General features: G+C 51.1%; 1 protein-coding gene and 1 long non-coding RNA gene across 2 annotated transcripts; one reads left to right on the forward strand and one right to left on the reverse strand.

Annotated features, from left to right (window-relative positions):
- The first annotated feature begins 243 nt into the window (after positions 1–243).
- LOC130683590 (uncharacterized) lies at positions 244–3,823 on the forward strand. Its single transcript, XR_008997395.1, has 3 exons — positions 244–701; positions 911–983; positions 2,255–3,823. It is a non-coding gene; the product is annotated as an uncharacterized LOC130683590 (long non-coding RNA).
- Positions 3,824–11,590: 7,767 nt separating this feature from the next.
- HEXIM2 (HEXIM P-TEFb complex subunit 2) lies at positions 11,591–15,017 on the reverse strand. Its single transcript, XM_057499529.1, has 3 exons — positions 15,012–15,017; positions 14,811–14,909; positions 11,591–12,634 (listed from the first exon to the last, which is right to left on the reverse strand). The coding sequence occupies exons 1-3, from the start codon at positions 15,015–15,017 to the stop codon at positions 11,840–11,842; spliced, it is 900 nt and encodes a 299-aa protein (XP_057355512.1). The 3' UTR covers positions 11,591–11,839.
- Between the last annotated feature and the right edge of the window lie 2,628 nt (positions 15,018–17,645).

Raw genomic sequence — 17,645 nt, forward strand, 5'->3', positions numbered from 1 at the left:
CTTCCCTTCCCTCCCCTTCCTGTCTCTCCTCCTCCTCCTCCTTGTCCTAGTCCTGGAGCAGCCCCAGGCTTTCAAAACAAACACACACCTCCTCAGCCCATCCCCAGCCTGCCTGGGCCCTTCTCTAGGGGTTGTTGCTTCTGCTGGGTGCAGGGATCAGGATGGAGGTGGGGGTGCGGGAAGTGGGGCGGGGGGCGGGGCAGGAGGGTGCAGAGTTAGGTGGGGTGATGCCGTGATGTGATTTCTTCCTGTGTAAAAGGAGCTGTTCTCACAGCCCCTCTGCAGTTGCTGGGGTCCGGGGTGGGATTCCCTGCCTAGATGACGGTGGTGGCCCTTTACTCCAGCTCTCCCCGGTCCTCGCAGACTCAAGATGAAAAGCGCCTAGAGAGGCCATTCTGTCCATCCCTGTGGCTCCAGGACGGACCACAACTGAGAAGACCTGCCAGTCCTGTGTGTTCACTCATTCCTTCAAAAACCTTTCACTGAGCGCGAGCTCTGTGCAAAGTACCAGGAGCTTTACCTCATGCCAGCACCTTAAATCCCCACTAGGACCTTTGGAGATGGACACTATTACTCTACGGCGACTTGTCCAAAGATCCATTTCAATCCAGTGCTCCTCTGTGACTCCTCCTGACTCACCCAAGTGGGACTGATCTCAGTCAGCTTTGGGGCCACACCACACTTCGCATAATGTTACTAACGTACACATACAAACTTCAGATGTTTTTCTAGCTTTACTTCTTAAGCTAGGTGGTTCTTATAATGGCTACTCATTTTATTATTCTGTTCACTTAATACTTTTCTGACTGTCTGACATATGTCATAGTTATAAAAAGTCCTCAGTGTTAAAAAACAAAAACAAGAATGACAGAGGGGGAGAATTGTCTTATTTATCTTTGCCTTTTTCCAGTTCCAACCTAGTGCCTGGTACTCAACAAATGTTTGGCGAATGAAAGATCACTTGGCCAGTAAAATCGCCAGAGGTAGGGTTGAATGTCATGTTTTCTCACACCACACCCCAAGTGCAGGGCACAAGTGGGGAGTGGCTGGGAGGGGCAGCAATAATGGAGGCCCCCCAGTCTCACTCAGTGGCCTCTGTATTGGAACTGAATTCCAGAATGACTGAAGTGCAGGGCACAGAGAAGGAACAAAACTGCTTCAACCTGAACTCTGCAAGCTGAGGAGCTGTTGGCCTAAATTTCTACAAATCATACTGCCAAAATCTTTTAATAATTTGCTCTTTCTCCAAAACCTTGTAAGTTTTATCTATATGCCAGTTTGATGCATTCATCCTTTTATATTAGTGCATTGTCCTCTCCACTGGACAGAAAAGGGGGCTTTCAAGGTTTGGTCGAAACAGGATTGTGAGGCATAGTTGGCTGCTACAAGGGAATCAACAAACAGCCTTCAGCACATTAATTCTCTGCATGCAAAGAGATGCCACTAATTGCAGACGCATTTTATCTGTTTGTTAGGCCCCGTGTGGAATGCAGCCTCTGAGAAAAGCACTTCTACCCAAAACCCACCGAAGCATACCCAGCCCTGAGAGGGGCTTCAAGGAATGCAAACAACCCGCCTGCTTCTGCAGCAAAAAGCAGAGCTAATTACATCATGAACACATAGGAGGGGATGCATGGGCTTTGACGATTGTTTTTAAGGAAGAGAAATAGGTTCTACTTCTGTGGGAGGCTGATCAGTCACTTACCTCCAATGAGAGCGTATAGCTTGAAGCATTGTGATGATGCTGGTGGTGGCTAAAACTGCAGTGAGCCCATCTGGTCATCCATCCCATCATTGCACACCTGTCTGCATAGCAAATTTCTTGCCCTATGGTTGCTCAGTAAAGCAAGATCTCTTCCTGTCAGCACTGATGAAGGTAGACGTGTTCTGCACTTTATGGTAATAAGATGACAGTTCTCTTCAAAAGCATTATCATTCAGACTGTCCTCTTTTCACCAGCACTCACCCTCACCCACCCAGAGGAAGCTGAAATAAATTAAATTGTTATTATTCATTCTTTAGCCAATTTAATATTTAATAAAAACCCATTTGTGCCAGCCACTGGATAGATGCTGGGATGACAAAGGTGACTAAGAAGGTCCCTACCCTTAGGATCTCAGAGTCAAGCTAACAAATAATAACAATGCCATGTGATTAGGGCAATGCCAGAGGGAAGTAGGAAGTGAGGCCCTGAGGAAGGCAGGGCTGACAGCTTCTTACCTCCTCAGACTCCTCCTTCTCTCCTCCCACACAGGTACCCAGCTTGCCAGCCATGCCCAACACCTACTTCCTAAACCCCTTCCTCCAAGGCTTTGCCCTGCTGTTCTCTCTGTTCGTGATGGCCATTGCCACCCCCACCTGACTGCGAACCCCTGCTCATCTCCCAAGATTCTGCTCAAAATAAGTTCCAAACTCAGGTGGGTGGTTCATCTGGGAGGAAGCAATCAGGGAGGAAAACCCTGGGGATTATTTTTAATATATTATTTCCTAAGCAGGAGGCTTGTTCTATTATTCTATATGCCTTCCCGTGTCTTAAATATTTCATCATAATATATTTTCAAAAGAGATTCAGTTCAAGCTATACTTCCACCTTGATTCCCACCTCCTGCCATGTTTCCTTGTCAAGAATCAAGCTCAGAAATCCCTTGCCATCAGTCAAAAGCAACTTCATGTTTCTAAAGATGCATAGAAATGATTGTCACTGATCTAGGATCCTGGTCCCATCTAGGTCGAGGAGTACACCAGGGACTTCAACAATAACAGCAATGCTGGGGTTTCTTAAATTGGGCGGTGGGTGCATGGGTGTTTGCTTTACATCTAAAATATGATAAAATAATTAAACACTTGGAAAAGCAACTCTATCCGGAGTAAGAGGGACAGGAAGGAAAAAGGAAGGGAGAAGGAGCTTTAGATGAGTTGAGTAAGAGAGAACAAAGGAGGCTCTCTGCTAGGCATAAAGGGATACAGTGCATAACCAGGTTTGACTTGCAGGCGCAGAGCAAGAGCAGAGAGCCATGGAAACGGCACAAGGCTGTGTCGTGCTGTAGTGAGCCATGTGGTGGCTAAGAGCTTGAACCCTGGAACTAGACCATCTGGGTTCATGTCCTGATGCAATCGCTTGTTAACCCATGACTTGGGCAACTTCAATTTCTCCACCATTAAAAATGCTGGTGGGGATCAAATGAGATGAAGTGTGTGAAGCTTGCACTGGTTGGTATCCAGCAAGTGCAGAACATTGTTTTTACTTGTGTTAGGACTTATTAGTCATGTGACCCTGAACAAATCACTTTGGTTCTTCAAAACTTAGTCTCCCCATCTGTGAAATGGGATCTCATCCTATGGCCAAAATAAACTCATGTGAGTGAAAGTGCTTTATACCCTCCAGAGTGATGCATAAACAAGAGTTCATATTAAATAAGAAATTATAAGTTAAAAGACCCCGAGAGAGAGTAAGCTTCATGAGGGTAGAGACTATACCCATCGAGCTCACTGTGATATCCCCACTGCTTAGCAGAGTGCCTGGCACAGATGGAAGCCCAGGGTTATATGGACTAAATTGTGTCCCTAGAAACAAAAAAATGATATGTTTAAGTCCTAACCCCCAATACCTGAGAACGTAACCTTATTTGGAAATAAGGTCTTTACATAGGTCATCAAGTGAAAATGAGCTTATGAGGGTGGGCTCTAACCTAATAGGACTAGTGTCCTTATTTTAAAAAATGGAAATTTGGACACAGACACACTGAGAGGGAAGACAGAGAATTGGAGTGGTGCATCTACAAATCAAGGAATGCAAAAAACTGCTAGCAAAACACCAGAAACTAAGAAGCAAGGAAAGCCCCTTCCCCTAAGGTTTCAGAGGGAATATGGGCCCCACCCACACCTTGATTTCAGATTTTTAGCCTTCAGAACTGAGACAATACATTTCTGTCATTCCACACCACCCAGGATCATGGTACATACATTGTTGAAGCAGCCCCAGAAGATCAGTACACGCGGTAAATATTTGTTGCATGAACAAACTGTGCTGTGGGTGCTTCCAGTGAAATACGGCATCTCCTCCCCAGCAGAGGAGGATGTGTGTGTCCAGGCAGGCAATGGGGAAGGTGCCTGTCCTGTTCCGTGGTGGGCAGGGAACAGCAGTGGACAGGAGAAGGCAGGCTTTAAACCCGGGCACTCCAACGCCAGAGTACACACTCACAATTTCTACACTAGGGAAGCTCAGCTGGCGAGAGCCCACCCTGCCTTAGCGCCCAAGTGGCCTCTCTCCTCCCCACCTCCATGATGAGTGAGAAGAAATGGAGCAGGGGATAATCAAGAAGGCACTAAAAAGGGAAGTAAGGGTAGTATTTGATCCTGAAACTGTCAGCAGACTCTTAGAAAGTACTTGCTCACAGATGGATGTCCATAACAGGGGGTCTGGGTACCCTGCGTGAGGCCCCTGCCCAGATGGAACCGGAGTCACCACCTCACACATACTGCCAGGGGCTGGGCTGCTGTGGCTATGAGGCAACAGCTCTTTGCTAGGCAGAGCTCAAAATCTGATGGTTGAAGGGGCCCTCGGCCTGTTTTCTGATCTCACCTCCTGCCCTTCCTCGTGAGCACTGGCACACCATAGAAGCCAGGAGTCTCTGGAGACTGTTTGGACTGCAACTTCTCAGTGGAACTTCCTCCTTTCTCTTTAATTTGAGCTCTGCCCATATCTTGTCTGCCCTCCAAGGCTCCCTGAACACCTGACTCCCTGTCTGGCATCTGCACACCGGATGTCATGCCATCTTGGAGCCCTCCCAGGGATGTGGGCAGGTGACAGGCACCCACATGTGGGACTCCTGGCCATGGGGAGCTGGGCAAAGAGAACATTTGGAGCTCTTCGGACTCTGATTCTCAGCCCTGGCTGCACATGAGCAGCCCCCACAGAGCCTGAAAAACTCTAGTGCCCAGGGTACACACCAGAAGATTTAAATCAGGATCTCTGGGGGTGGCAGGACTTAAAAAATTTTTCCCAGGTGATTCCAATGGGCATTCAAGCTGAGAAGCAATCATTTATTGGACAAAGGAATACTACAAGGAGAGGAAACCTGGACTCCAGCTGGATGGGAAGCCGCAGGGAAGCAATCATATCAAAAGGCTTCTAGAAAAGAAGGATGGTAGTTGCTAGGGGCTGGAGGGAGGCGGGTTTGGGGAATTATTATTTAATGCATACAGAGTCCCAGTTTGGGAAGATGAAAAAAAGAAAGTTCTGGAGATGGTTGGCGGTGATGGCTGCACAACAATGGGAATGTTAATGCCCCTGAACTGTATGCCTCAAAGTGGTTAAAGAATACAAGAGATAGTTGCAGATTTAGAAAGCTATTTAATCCAGACTAAAGATAGGATATTTATTTAGGCAACATCTAGAAATCTCTGTATGCTTCCTTCCAAGGTACCTGAATCTATGTCTATATCTGCATATCTACTTTATCTATATCTTTTATAAATATATGAAGATATGCTTTAGGGAAAGAATCTGAACAAACTGCTTTTAAAAGTAACCTACAAAAATAAAAAATCCAGTAATACCCAGGCATCTTCTGTAAAAGGAAGGTTTAAAAAGAAAAGGAAGAATAGAGATAACCGATATTAAAGCATATTATGCAGCTATAATAATTTTTGTAATGTTATTGGTTTATGAATAAATAAGAGAGAGAATTGAACCCCATTTGTGGGAATAGAAAACCCACAAATGCATACATGAAGCTAGTTTATGATAAACATGGAATTTGAAATCATGGTGACAAAGGAATTTTTTTAATCGTGTGAGGACCACACCTGTGTAGCCGTTTTGGGTGGGCGGGGGAGGCCGTTAGCATCTGGAGCCGAGGGGAGGAAGGGGAGGCAGGTGAACAGCACATGGAGGCCAGGGAAGCCAGAGCTGTTCTGGGGGATCCCAGCAGTGGGGTGGGCCCAGGGGTGCCTGTGGCTACAAACACAGCTGAGGGGAATTACAGGCAAGGGCAACTGGCCCAGGGACCCACAGAAAAGAGAGCCTCTTTTTCAGAGATTCAAGAGGGAACCAGCTGAGGCTGAGACTGAGAAGCCAAGGAAGGGAGGTCTAGCCAGAAAGGAGGGTGGGGCCTAAGGACCCAGTGGTAAGAGCGGGAGCCGGCCAGCCTGGCAGCCACAGGCCCGGCTCCAGGCATGGCTGCCTGTGGCTTCCCACAATGCCCAGGTCCTCACCTTGTGGTAACGGAGGCTGAATGGCTTGTCTAGGTATGCACAGCCCTGAGGAGAATCCCAGGGAGGGAGCTGCGAGGACTAAGAGCCGGATGAGACTGCGGGCCCAAGGACACCCCTTTCCCTTCCTTCCCTCTGAAATAAAGGGCTGTGGCAGAGGTGGGTGCTGGGTGCCCACGTGGCTCATCGTGTCTTCCTCACAGCTTAGTTTCCTCAGGAACTTCCTCTCAGAGCCACTGGGATAAGGACAGAGCCGGGCAAAGGGCCTGTCCTGGTTGTCCTGAGGCAGGAGAACAGCAGGTCCCTTAAGGCTGATCTGGCTGTCCCAGTTTAGATAGAGCCCAGGGAGGATCTCTGGGGCAGGTGGTCTCTGGAAGGTCCATGCCCACAGGCAGCTCGAACACAGTGGCCAACTGGAAGCCAGCTGCTCAGCCAGCCCCCTTGCCAGGCAAGGCCTGTGCAGTCTCCTGCCTTCCCTGGGTCCACGAAGGCCTTTCTGTTTGGGGGCCAGAACAGACATTCAGCCATGGAGAAATGAGGGAACTGAAGCCCAGGTGATGGCAATGATAACATCTTCTTTGGGGGAGAGGAGAGCCATGCTTCCCACTCCCAGTGCCCTAAGGTCTCAGGGTACAGGTAGCCTCTTTCAGCCCCAACAAAAGCTATCATTCTAGGGAGGCCAGTAGAGAAGGCAAAAGAAAACTCCTCCTAAAGAGAAGGGAAGGGGTGGGAGGGGGTGAGAGACACTCCCAAGAACCACTTTGGAATGGAGCTATTCACTTCCTGATTATGCAGTGCCCCAAAAGTAGTAAAATTTTACTGCTTTATGCTTCCATATGAGAGCACCTCCCACACAGCTGACACTTGGTAAGCCCTCAGCCTACTGTATCTCTTTGAAGAGAGGAGAGTACAGTGGTCAAGAGCCGGAACACAACAGGATAAGAACAGGCTGCTACTCCAGTGGGGCAGGAGTTGTGTGGCCGTGGGCAAGTTTCTCAACTTCTCTGAGCCAAAGTTTCCTCATCTCCTGTATCTGACCGCAAACCCCATAGTATTGATCCCACTGTCCCCTGGGGCCACCTTCACTACCTGAACCTGGCAGGGAAGAGCCGAGGGGACCAAGGAACTATTCTATTTTTCAGGCCAGGCAGTACAATCCCAGACAGAAGCCCCCTGGCCAGGGATGGGCCCAGGACCCTGGACTGGCCTGAAGCCCCCGACCCCCTTGAACAAAGGAGGAAAGGAAGTCCCTGAGTTAGAAGCAGAACTTGGTTGGATCACAGGTCTCAGCACTCCTGGTCCAGTGCTCCCTGCACAACAGGCCTTCAGGGAATCTGTGCTTTTCAGATATAGGCCCCAGGAGACCAGGCTTTCCCTCTTGGCTCTACCTCCAGAATATTCAGAATAGGTGCATCCACAGAGGCAGGAGGCATTAGATTTGTGGTTGCCAGATCTGGAGAAGGGCAAGAATGGGGAGTAACTGTGTAATGCATATGGGGTTTCCTTTTGGGGTCATAATGGTGTGGGTAAAAGTGTAACATTTCCAGAATATCTCGCCTGGCTTTAGTGCATTTGCATATCCTCAGGGGTGGAGAGAAGTTCATCTCCATTATCAGTGGTAATTACCTGGGCACAGGAGGGCTTATCTGTACCTGAGAGGTGAGGGGAGGTCCGGTTTTGCTTCTGCTGGAGCAGGAAAGAGAGATGTCCCCGGACTGCAGCGTGTGAGCAATAAACAGATTTCAAGCTTTATTTCTCCTTTTGACTGATTTTGGCTTTTAGAGGTATTTTGCCCTGGGATTTCCTCTCCCCGTACTTACAGTTGGGATTGGATAGAGGTGGCAGTTGCATACATTGTGAATGTCCTACATGCCCCTGAACACTTGAAAATGGTTAATTTCATGTTATATGAATTTCACCTCAATTAAAAATAAGGGTAGCTGTCACTAAGAGGTTAGAGGAAGGAGAAGAGTGGGCAAGTGCCAAGCAGGGAAGGGAAGGTGAAGGAGGGCTGAGGTATGAGGGAGGGGGAGGACGGTGCAGAAGATGGGAAGTTTGAGGTTCGGGAAAGGTTTGGGGGAGGGAGGTCTGCAGGCTTGAGGAGATAGAACTTGACCGTTGTGGACTTGGGGAGCCACTGCGCTTTAGAGGAACAAAGGAGAAGTAGGAGAGGGACTGGGGCAGGTGCCTTCAGCCTCTCAGCTGTTCGCTTCCTCTCGGACTCTAAACTGGAAGCTGCAGCGGTGGCGCAGGGTCCTCATCTTTTTAGCTGTTTTTAATTTTCCGAGTAGAGCGTCATTGCTGGTAGATGGCTCTTTTAAAAACATTGGCACCAGTGGAATGAAATCAAACACGGGGAGCGGCAGTAAGGTTACCCACCACCCAACACCCACACCAGGGATGTGAGCCTGGCTCTAGGCTGAGTGTGTGCCACCTCCAGGCAGCAGCGGGGGGCTGCCGGAGACTTCCAGGGCCGAGAGGGCCTGCCCACCACCCCTTTGAGGCCCCAGCACCCTCAGAGGACCCCACCCACTAGGGGCTGGGATGGGGGAGGGACTGGGTGGGCAGCAGGGGCTCCTTTGTCAGACCCAGGAAGGAGAGTGGGGGCAGCTACAGGAAGTTGGGGGGTGAGGAGTTCCCTCCGGAATCTATCCCCACACTTCCCTCCCCTCTGCTTGCACAGCTCCTGCACATGCTCAGTGTGCCCATGAATTGGTTGGCTAGTGGAGGGCATTAACTGGCACCCCCACTTAAAGGGCCAGTGCCATCCTTGTCTGTGCCCAACAGAGGCAGTGGGGCCTGGCCACCCCCTTCCCTCCTACCACCTCAGACCCCTTTCACACTCTTGGCAGACACCTCCTGCCCCCTCTGCTCCTCTGTCCACCCCACCACCTCTCATTCCCTGACCCCACTGCAGGCAGGGTCTACTGGACACAGGAGCTTCCACTGGGGGTGAAGGAGTCGTTGATGAAGAAGGGAGGCTCCCAGGCAAGGGTAGCAGGGCTGGTAGGAAGCTTTAGCAGTCACTGCTGTGAAATATCTGCTTCATGGGGGCTCCCTCCCCAGCCCAGGTAACCAAAAAGGTCCTGGAAAGCAGATGGGCATGAGGGGAGTAAGGCCCTGGGCATCTGGTCTGGAAAGGCCTGGGGAGGAGAGAGGGATGTGTCTAAGCCCGACTGTCCCTCCAGCTGAGGGTGGAGGTTCTGTAGTGGGGGGGACTGTAAATTGGAACTTCTGTCCCTGTGGTAGGGTAGAGAGAAGCCCAGGCCTCGGGACCAGGCAGCCAGAGGGAAAAGGAGAGAAGGAAAATGAACCGGCACCTGGCCACCGCTGGGAGCTGAGCTGGCTCTCCCCAGTACTGGGCCCTGAAGTATCCCTATTCCACCCTGGAGTTGGGGGCACTGAAGTCAGGGAACCAGATGAGAGGAGGGAGGGACACCTGACTCCCCTTCACTGGTCCCTCTCAGCCCCTTGACACTTTCCCACCTCTCACCCTTCTCCTTTGTTTTTTCTCGCCCCATCCTGTCCCCCACCAGCTGTGGGGAAAATCACCCCACTGCAGTGGAGCCCTGACCAAGAGCCCTTCAGCCAGTCTGTGTGTGTGTGTGTGTGTGTGTGTGTGTGTGTGTGTGTGTGTGTGTGTGTGTGTGTGTGTGTTGGGGGGACCAAGAGCCCTTCAGCCAGTGTGTGTGTGTGTGTGTGTTTTGGGGGGACCAAGAGCCCTTCAGCCAGTGTGTGTGTGTGTGTGTGTTGGGGGGAGGTCGGCCAGCTGGTAGCTTTCCTGTCTCCAGGCTCCTCACCTGTCTCCTCCCCTGTGTGCAGCGCTTGCCCGTCAGGGACTTAGATCCAAGCTGCTTCCTGGACACACCCCCAACACCCTCTCCCCTGACACCACACCCACACCCCTCCCCCTACACTCCAGCTTCTCTCTAGGACACACACACACACACACATATACGTGTCACTGCCTCTGGGTAAACAACCTTTCCCCAGCCTTCCCCTCTGGCCTTCCCCTCTCTCTCCAGGCTGAGGAATGCAGCAGCTGCTGCACCTGGCCCAAGAGCCCTTGGGTCCCTGCTAGAAGGCAGGCCTCAGGCCAGCTTTCCTGGAATCCGGAAAGCCACTTCCTCTCTGAGCCTTGGGTTTCCCATCTGCAAAATGGGGTCTACAGTCCTCTAGCCCTTCCTGACAGAGCTGTCCAGGATCAAAGGGCAAGGGGCTAGAGCCCTCAGCCAGGGTTCCTGGATCTCTCTACTGAAACCCATCCCTTCCTAGAATCTGTTCTTGCCTTGATTCATTGTAGAAGGCACTGGGGAGGTCTGGGTATGGTGGGGCAAAAATGCAAGTTGTCCTGGCAATACACAGTGTTCATCAACATTTCCACCCCAGCAGCTTCCAGGCCTGAGCCCTTCTCTTGCCCAAGGTGCTCTGTCAAGATGAGCCTTCCTGTAGGGGAAGCTAGGCTGGGCCGGCCAGGCCTTCACCCCTCCCCTAGCACAGGGCAGAGCCAACCTGGGCTCACTGGTGAGTTCACTAACTTCCCCTCCACCACCACAGCCTGACACTCTGCAGCCAGCAAGAACGCCAGAACAACGGTGATGGTGACGCAGAAGGGTGTGAGCATGGGGGGGCGGTGTAAGCGCATTTCAGAGCTGAGACTGCCAGCATGTTGGTGGTATCTGCATCAGCCTGGCTGACTCAGCTCTCTATTATGCAGACAGGTGAGGGGCTCACCTTAGAGGAAGTCAATCACACAGGTGATTAGGCTAAGAGAAGCAGGATGCACCAGATGATGCACGGTAGGCACCAGAAAGCCAGGCCACCAGCTCTGCTAAGGATAGATTCACTGCCCACCCCTCCTCCATTTTCGGATTTTCTTCCATCAGGAGAAAACTTCCCCTGAGTGCTAACTGTAAGTTAAGGGGGCAAAGGGCCAACTAACCTGCCCATGAAGCATCCAGACCTCATTTAGCCAGGCTTTCTGAACTGTGGGGAGGATAGGGAGAATACAGGGAGCCTGGGAACAAACCCTGAAGGAGCCTCGGACTTGGGCCTTCTCCAAAAGTCCCGACCCTCTGTCCTCCAGGGGAAGGTCCCAGCTCCTCACAGCCATCAGAAATCTTAAGTCAAGTTCTGGCTCAACACTGTGGCTCCTAACTGAGCCCCCTCTCACCTCTGCATCCCTCTCTATAGAACTTTCAGAGCAGTCAGATTGCTCCCGGACACATGGAGTAGAATTCAGGCATCCTGGAGACCTTGCTGGGTCCTGGATCCAGAGGTTTGCTGTCCTCCCACACTTGGGGCAAGGGGGAACTAGGACCCCAGTCTCAGAGCTCTCTGGAATGAATGTGCATTGATTCTCAGAGCAGGCCTAGTGACATCAATCCTAGCCACTAGCATTTGATCTCATCAAAACCATTTAATTTCTTTGGGAAAAATAAGATAGCGTCAAAGAACAAATTGCAGAAATGACAAAGTGGAAGTCTGAACCTATTTTAGCTGTTCTCAGGGGCTCAGGAGTCCTGAGGTTGGTTTTCATCTGCCACCTGCCTCCTTGAGACTTCACTGGTCTGAACATGTATGAAATGGAACCTTCTCCCCTGGTCAACCTGGATGGGGGGCACCCCTAGGTGCCCAGCACCCCACCCCGGCAGCTGCCCTCGCGGTTCCACATCTCCTTCTCCTGCCGAAGCCGCTGGTTCTCAGTCCGGAGCCTCTCTACCTCAGCAGCCAGTTTCTCTACCTGGCAACAGGGCTGCCGGCTCCTGCACCCCTGCAGCTGCTGCAGCCTCCTTGTCTCCTCCTCAGCCTGTGACAGCCGTTGCTCCAGAGCCAGGTAGTCTTGCACCAGCTCCTGCTTGCTGCGGCCCTGCAGGCTCTCCGTGTGGTAGCGCTCATAGGCCTCAGAGAAATCCCTCTGTTGGAACTCGCCATGAACTCGGCCTCGCCCGTCGCTGTCATCGGCCTCGCTCTCCCCACTGGAGCCTGGGTGGGAGGCGCCATGGGGCACATCCAGGTTGGGCTCCTCGGGATCTCGGTCATTCATCAGGAACTGGGTGGTGTTGTAGGGCGCCACGGGCTGGCCTTTGGCAAACATCTCCTCACGGACCCGGGAGGCCCTCTGGCTCTGCCTCTCATCCCGTTGTTGCTTCTCAGCCCAGCTCAGCTCCAGGTAGGGTCGCCAGTCCCGCTTGCGCCTCGAAGGCCGCCGCCGGTGCTTCTTACGACCCAGCACAGCTTCCACTGAGCAGCTCCCTGGGCTCTGGGTCCTGGGACCCCTACTGTTCCAGTCCAGGCCACTGCCAGCCCAGGTTGGATCATCCTCCTCTGAGTGGCTTTCCATCCTGGGTGTCGGGGGCAGGGAACAGCGAGGGTCGTGAGCCTCCGGGGGTGTTGCCATGCTCCCAGGAGCACCTGAGGTCTAAAGAGAGAGGACAGGGGAGGATGGATCACAGCCAGCTGGTGGAAGAATCCTTCCCTGTCCACACAGCTAACTTGGTCCCTCTCTAGCCTCTCATCCTTTTGCAACCATTTGTTTCTTTATGGGCTTACCTGCCTACTGTTTGTCCCCCAATCCTCCCCCAGCAAACTCAAGGTGAGAGCAGGAATTTTGCCTGTGTATTCACTCTGTAATTTCAATGTCTACAACAATACTGGTACAGGGTTCAATAAATAGTCTTCGAATGAATGAAGGAAGAGGAGCAGAAAACAGGGTGGAAAGTGGTTCCTGATGCATTTGCTTGATGAGAAACCCAAACAGCACTTGTTCTTCCCTCTTCCTAGAAAGCTTATCTTTCAGACAGAGCTGGCTTCATGGGTAAGCCACCTATGCAGCTGCTCAGGCCCCCCACCTTTCTTAACGCTCTGCTGTTGTCTCGAACTTAGTAATTTTTGAGCAAAGAGCCCTTTGCACTGAGCTCCACAAATAACGTAGCTGATCCTTCCAACTATTTGCATAGCTGACTGTTTTTCATCCTTTAAGGCTTAGCTCCAACGTCACTTATTCAGAAAGGCCTTCCCTGGCCATCCTATCTAGAGGAGCCCCCAAATTCCCTTCCCAGAGACTCCCTATCATGTGACACAGTTAATGTCCCATGTAGTACTTAGCACATTACCACTTACCATCTGTTTCTTCCTGTTAGAATGTATCTTGTCTGTTCAGTTCACACTGGGTCTCCATGCACGGCCCAAGGTAAGTGCTCAATAAATATATGTTAAATGACATAAAATTGGAAAACTAAACTCCTTTTTGTCATTCTAGGGTGAAGAAGATGGAATGTATTTAGTCCAGGCAGAAGTTGGTATCACTCTTCAACGTGAGGGGCAGAAAGGAGGTCCTAATTAGGAAGAGGAAGGGTCAACCTCCAGGCTGCAGACAAGAAAATTCTTGAACTTATTTTAGAGGCGGAAAGGACTCTGTCAAGAGAGTGTGTGTTCAGGGCATCTGTTTATCTCTGCCCATGGTTAAGGGTGGGAATACTGCATGTGGGAGATGGGGAATGAATTGCTCTAAGTTTGTGGTTCAGGAAATTCTAATAATAACCACTACCATTCACATGTTGTTTTATTATAATGAACAGGTTCAGAGACATCTGAGCACAGGTCCATACAAGCAAAGGGCATGTATTGGGGAATACATGCAGCCTGAAAGAGCGAGAGGTGTGTTATGTGTGTTTTGGAGATTGTGAAGTTCTCTACATAATTTGGGATGGGGTGTGTTGGAAGTGCATGTGTTGTTTGTTGTGTGGTATTATTACTTCACCTGTAAGGAAATCATCAATCAAGAGAACTGGGAACTCTTGAGGCAGGGTGGTCCAATCATCCACCTACTCTCAGCCTTCAGTAAATGCCCCCAGTGCTCTTTTCTCTTGACCTATCCAGACCTGCCCCACAGCCCCAAGTGCTGCCTTCTCCTGAAAACTTGTTCCTCTACCACAGTTACCACTATTGCAGGCAAGCTGTGTGCTCTGGGTGAGTAATTTGCCTTCTCTGAACCTTCTAGCCTGACATGTCATAAATAAATCCGGTGGCTAGGTAGAGTGGGTCAGAGGAGCTAAGTTCCTTCCTCCCATGTAGGGAGTTGGAGACTGGGCAAGAAGAATGGACAAGGTGAGAACATGGGCTGGGAAGGTTTGGGCTCCTGTTGCCATATCAGAGGGCCTGATACAATCTGTCTCTCCCCTCTCTCCTGGGTGATATTGTACTCTCCACCTCCATCCTAAATTATGAACCAATTGCTCAAACTCTTTTCCTTGCATTAGACTTGGTTCTCAGCCAGGACAAAATGCAAGGCAGGGTTTTTAAGTTTAAACCCTAGGTCTTCTGCTTGCTGGCTGCATGAGACTAGAAAAGGTATTTCAGCTCTCAGAACCTTAGCTTCTTTGAAGTGGAAATAATAATTCCCACCTTGAAGGACTACTAGGCTGTCATGAGATGGCACAGATGTAACATCTGGCATATTGCCCAGCACATAGTAAGGACTCATTCAAAAATACTGATTTTCCAAATATGCTGACACATCTGAAACAAGATGCTAGGATCCTAGTTGGCAGGATCCATGTTCAGGGCACTCGGGTGTTTGGCAGTGTGGGGCTTACCTTAGCCTCCTCCAGGGCTGCTGGTGACTCTATATCACAGTAGTCTGGTTCAGAGTAGCCACGTTCTTCTGTTCCAAATCTTTCAGCAGTTGCCTTTAACTAATGACACCTGCTTTAAATAACAAGCAACCTAAGTCCTGAAGAAGAATTTTTTTTTAACCAAGGCAGCAGCGGCCATTTTGTAGCACCAAACCTGCACACCCTCATTTTCAAATGAAGGCCTTGAAGGCTGCCCCCACACACTGGCTTTCACACCTCCAGCCAGCAAGGGGCCAAATGGGGATTAAGAGGCCATCTTCCCTGTTCTGCTCCTCAAGCCGCAGGCCAGGGCTTACATCCTATGACTTCTCTGGGAAGTCTCGCTGCTAGGAAGTGAGGCATAAGCTTTGTTTCCCCCAACAACCAGAAGAGAGACTACCAGGGAGGAGAATATGACCTCTCCAGCAATGACGGGGAGAGGCTGCGTATCGAGTGGGTCAGCGGCTCCAAGAAAATATGTAGCAGGCTTGGGATGGGTCGTTTCCCCTCTGCCTCCAGCGCCCCCAGTCTTCACTGTCCCCCCACCCCCATCCCAGCCACCTCCTTCCCAGGCCAGGCTCCAGAAGTCAATGCTTCAAGAAACACGGCTGGGGCCTGCGCTGGGCCTGAGGCTTTTTCATCTACAGACCTGGCCTGCCTCCCTCCCTCCTTCCTCTCAGTGGGGAGGAAACAGAGGAAGGAAAAGGAGAAGTTTTTGCACTACACGCAGCTGGGAGGGAAACCCAACTGGGATAAGAATGGACTTCTTGGTGAGGGGAAATGGTACGGGAAGATTTTGCAAGGGCATAACTGACCTATTTGACACACGACTATGTCTGTGTGTCTTTCTGTGCGACCGCCTGTCTGTGCAATCCCAACGCTTCTATTCTACCTCTCGCTGCGTTGTAGCAGCTCTGGTCAAGCCGCTCAAGCACTGAAGTTGCGGGGAGGGGACAGGCTGGCAGCGCGGGGCCTGCTGGGGATTGCAGTTCTGCTAGCTTAGAAAGGCGGATCAAGATACTGTCACGTCAACAGCCACAGCGAGGACTCCAAAACCCGCCTACCCTTGCGCGAGCGGCGTCCGCGTTCACCGAGGCCTGTTTTGATTGGCCAGTTTGTCTGCCAGTATTTCCACTTTCATCAACGATTAGCTGTGAAGAAGCACAACTGGATCCGCCTCTTCCGAGGTCAATTAAAGAGTTCATTGATGGAGTTAATCTTCAATGGGCAGAAAACAGATCCGGCTGCCAGGGGCGGGGCTGTGGGCGCGGAGGGATCCTCGCCCCTAGAGAAGGGCGACGAGAAGGATCGGTGGCCGCCGCCGCCATTTTGGGCTGGGAGGAAGCAGCGGAGGGACTCGCTGCGCAGTGAGAGCACCCCATGGGGGGTGGTCCGGGCGCGGGGACAGGCCGGGCCGAGTGGGCTGCCTGAAGTGGCGGCGCCGGGAGACGGCGGGGAGTGGGACCGGGGACCTGGGAGGGGTGAAGTTTGGAGTCTTCCCGACCGGGTCTGGTCCTCAAACCGTCCCGGCATCCCCGCAGCCTCACCTCTCAGAGCTCGGGGTTCTTAGGCAATTACCGCTTGTTTCCCGATACCCCAGTTGGTATGAGATCGGGAGAAACGGCTCTCCTCTGCTCTTCCACGGGGACGCAGACTCTGAGGCCGAGATTTGCCAAGTTCTTCCCCCTACCCCATGCGGCCTGGGTATGGCGGCGAGGCCCAGCGTGGCGGGACACCCACTTCGACGGGCGAGGTGGGGGCGACGCCAGGTTCCAAAGACTGGCGCCGGGGAGGGTGGAGGCCGCAGCTCCAGCCGCGCGTCCCTCTAGCGTGGCAGTCAGCTGAAGGCTCCGAGGGCGGGGACCCCGGTGCACCCGCCATCCCCCCACCGTACGCCAAAGCCATTACGCGGCCAGGGCCACGGAAAGGAGCAGCCTTCTTCCTATTGTAGAGCCACTGATTCTCCCTAGATAGGGGCACGTGGAAACCTTCACGATCCCAGTGCTTGGAAATCTTTGAGCGCCCCTTCCCTCAAGATTTCTCCTGGCCAGCCCCGATTCTAGGAACGACCCGGGTTCGTACGTTGCCAGTCATTTTGGGAAACTCCGAAAGTGTGCTGTTGCACTTGTACACTAAAAGGGGATGGGTTTTGCCCTTTGTGGGGTTGGGGCACATAAAAGTCGCGACGGCTCTAGGAATAAAAGTGTAGTGGCCCATTTCGGATGCTCCAGGAACATGTTTGCACTTTGAAATCTGAGCTATAACCTTTACCAAAACTTCTGGAGAAATGGCTGCTGTCCTAGAGAATTCCAATGTTAATCTTCATAAAATTACAAATCCTTTCCAGTTTGAAAACTTTTCTCCCACAAAGTAAACAAAATGGTGGTGGTGGGGTGTTGTTTTGCCACTGGGTATTGTTACCAAGGAACCTCAATTTTGAAATTGTAATTAATTGAAAATCACTTCTGTAGGTCCTAGATGCTACCAAATTAGAAATTGGTTTTGAGCTACATCACATATGTGGCCTTTGGTGGGTTAGGAAGACATACTTTGAAAAAAAATAAACATTATAGCTGTAGCAGCTTCTTAAGGATTGAAGTTTGATGTGAAATTATTTTCCTGAATTGCAAATTAAACTATCTTGTTTCCTACTGTTCAGAATCTAAATTCAGAGAGATTTATAGCTCAGGGATATCTGAATAATTTTGTTGCCAAAATGTGAGGTAAAGTTATGCCTAGGTAGACTCGAGTGCCTAGGCAATGAACGTTTATCTTTGAGCGTAACTTGCAGTAAATCTCTTTGCCAGTTATAGGTAG

The sequence above is a fragment of the Manis pentadactyla genome, chromosome 4, assembly GCF_030020395.1.
Source record: "Manis pentadactyla isolate mManPen7 chromosome 4, mManPen7.hap1, whole genome shotgun sequence".
Lineage (NCBI taxonomy): Eukaryota > Metazoa > Chordata > Mammalia > Pholidota > Manidae > Manis > Manis pentadactyla.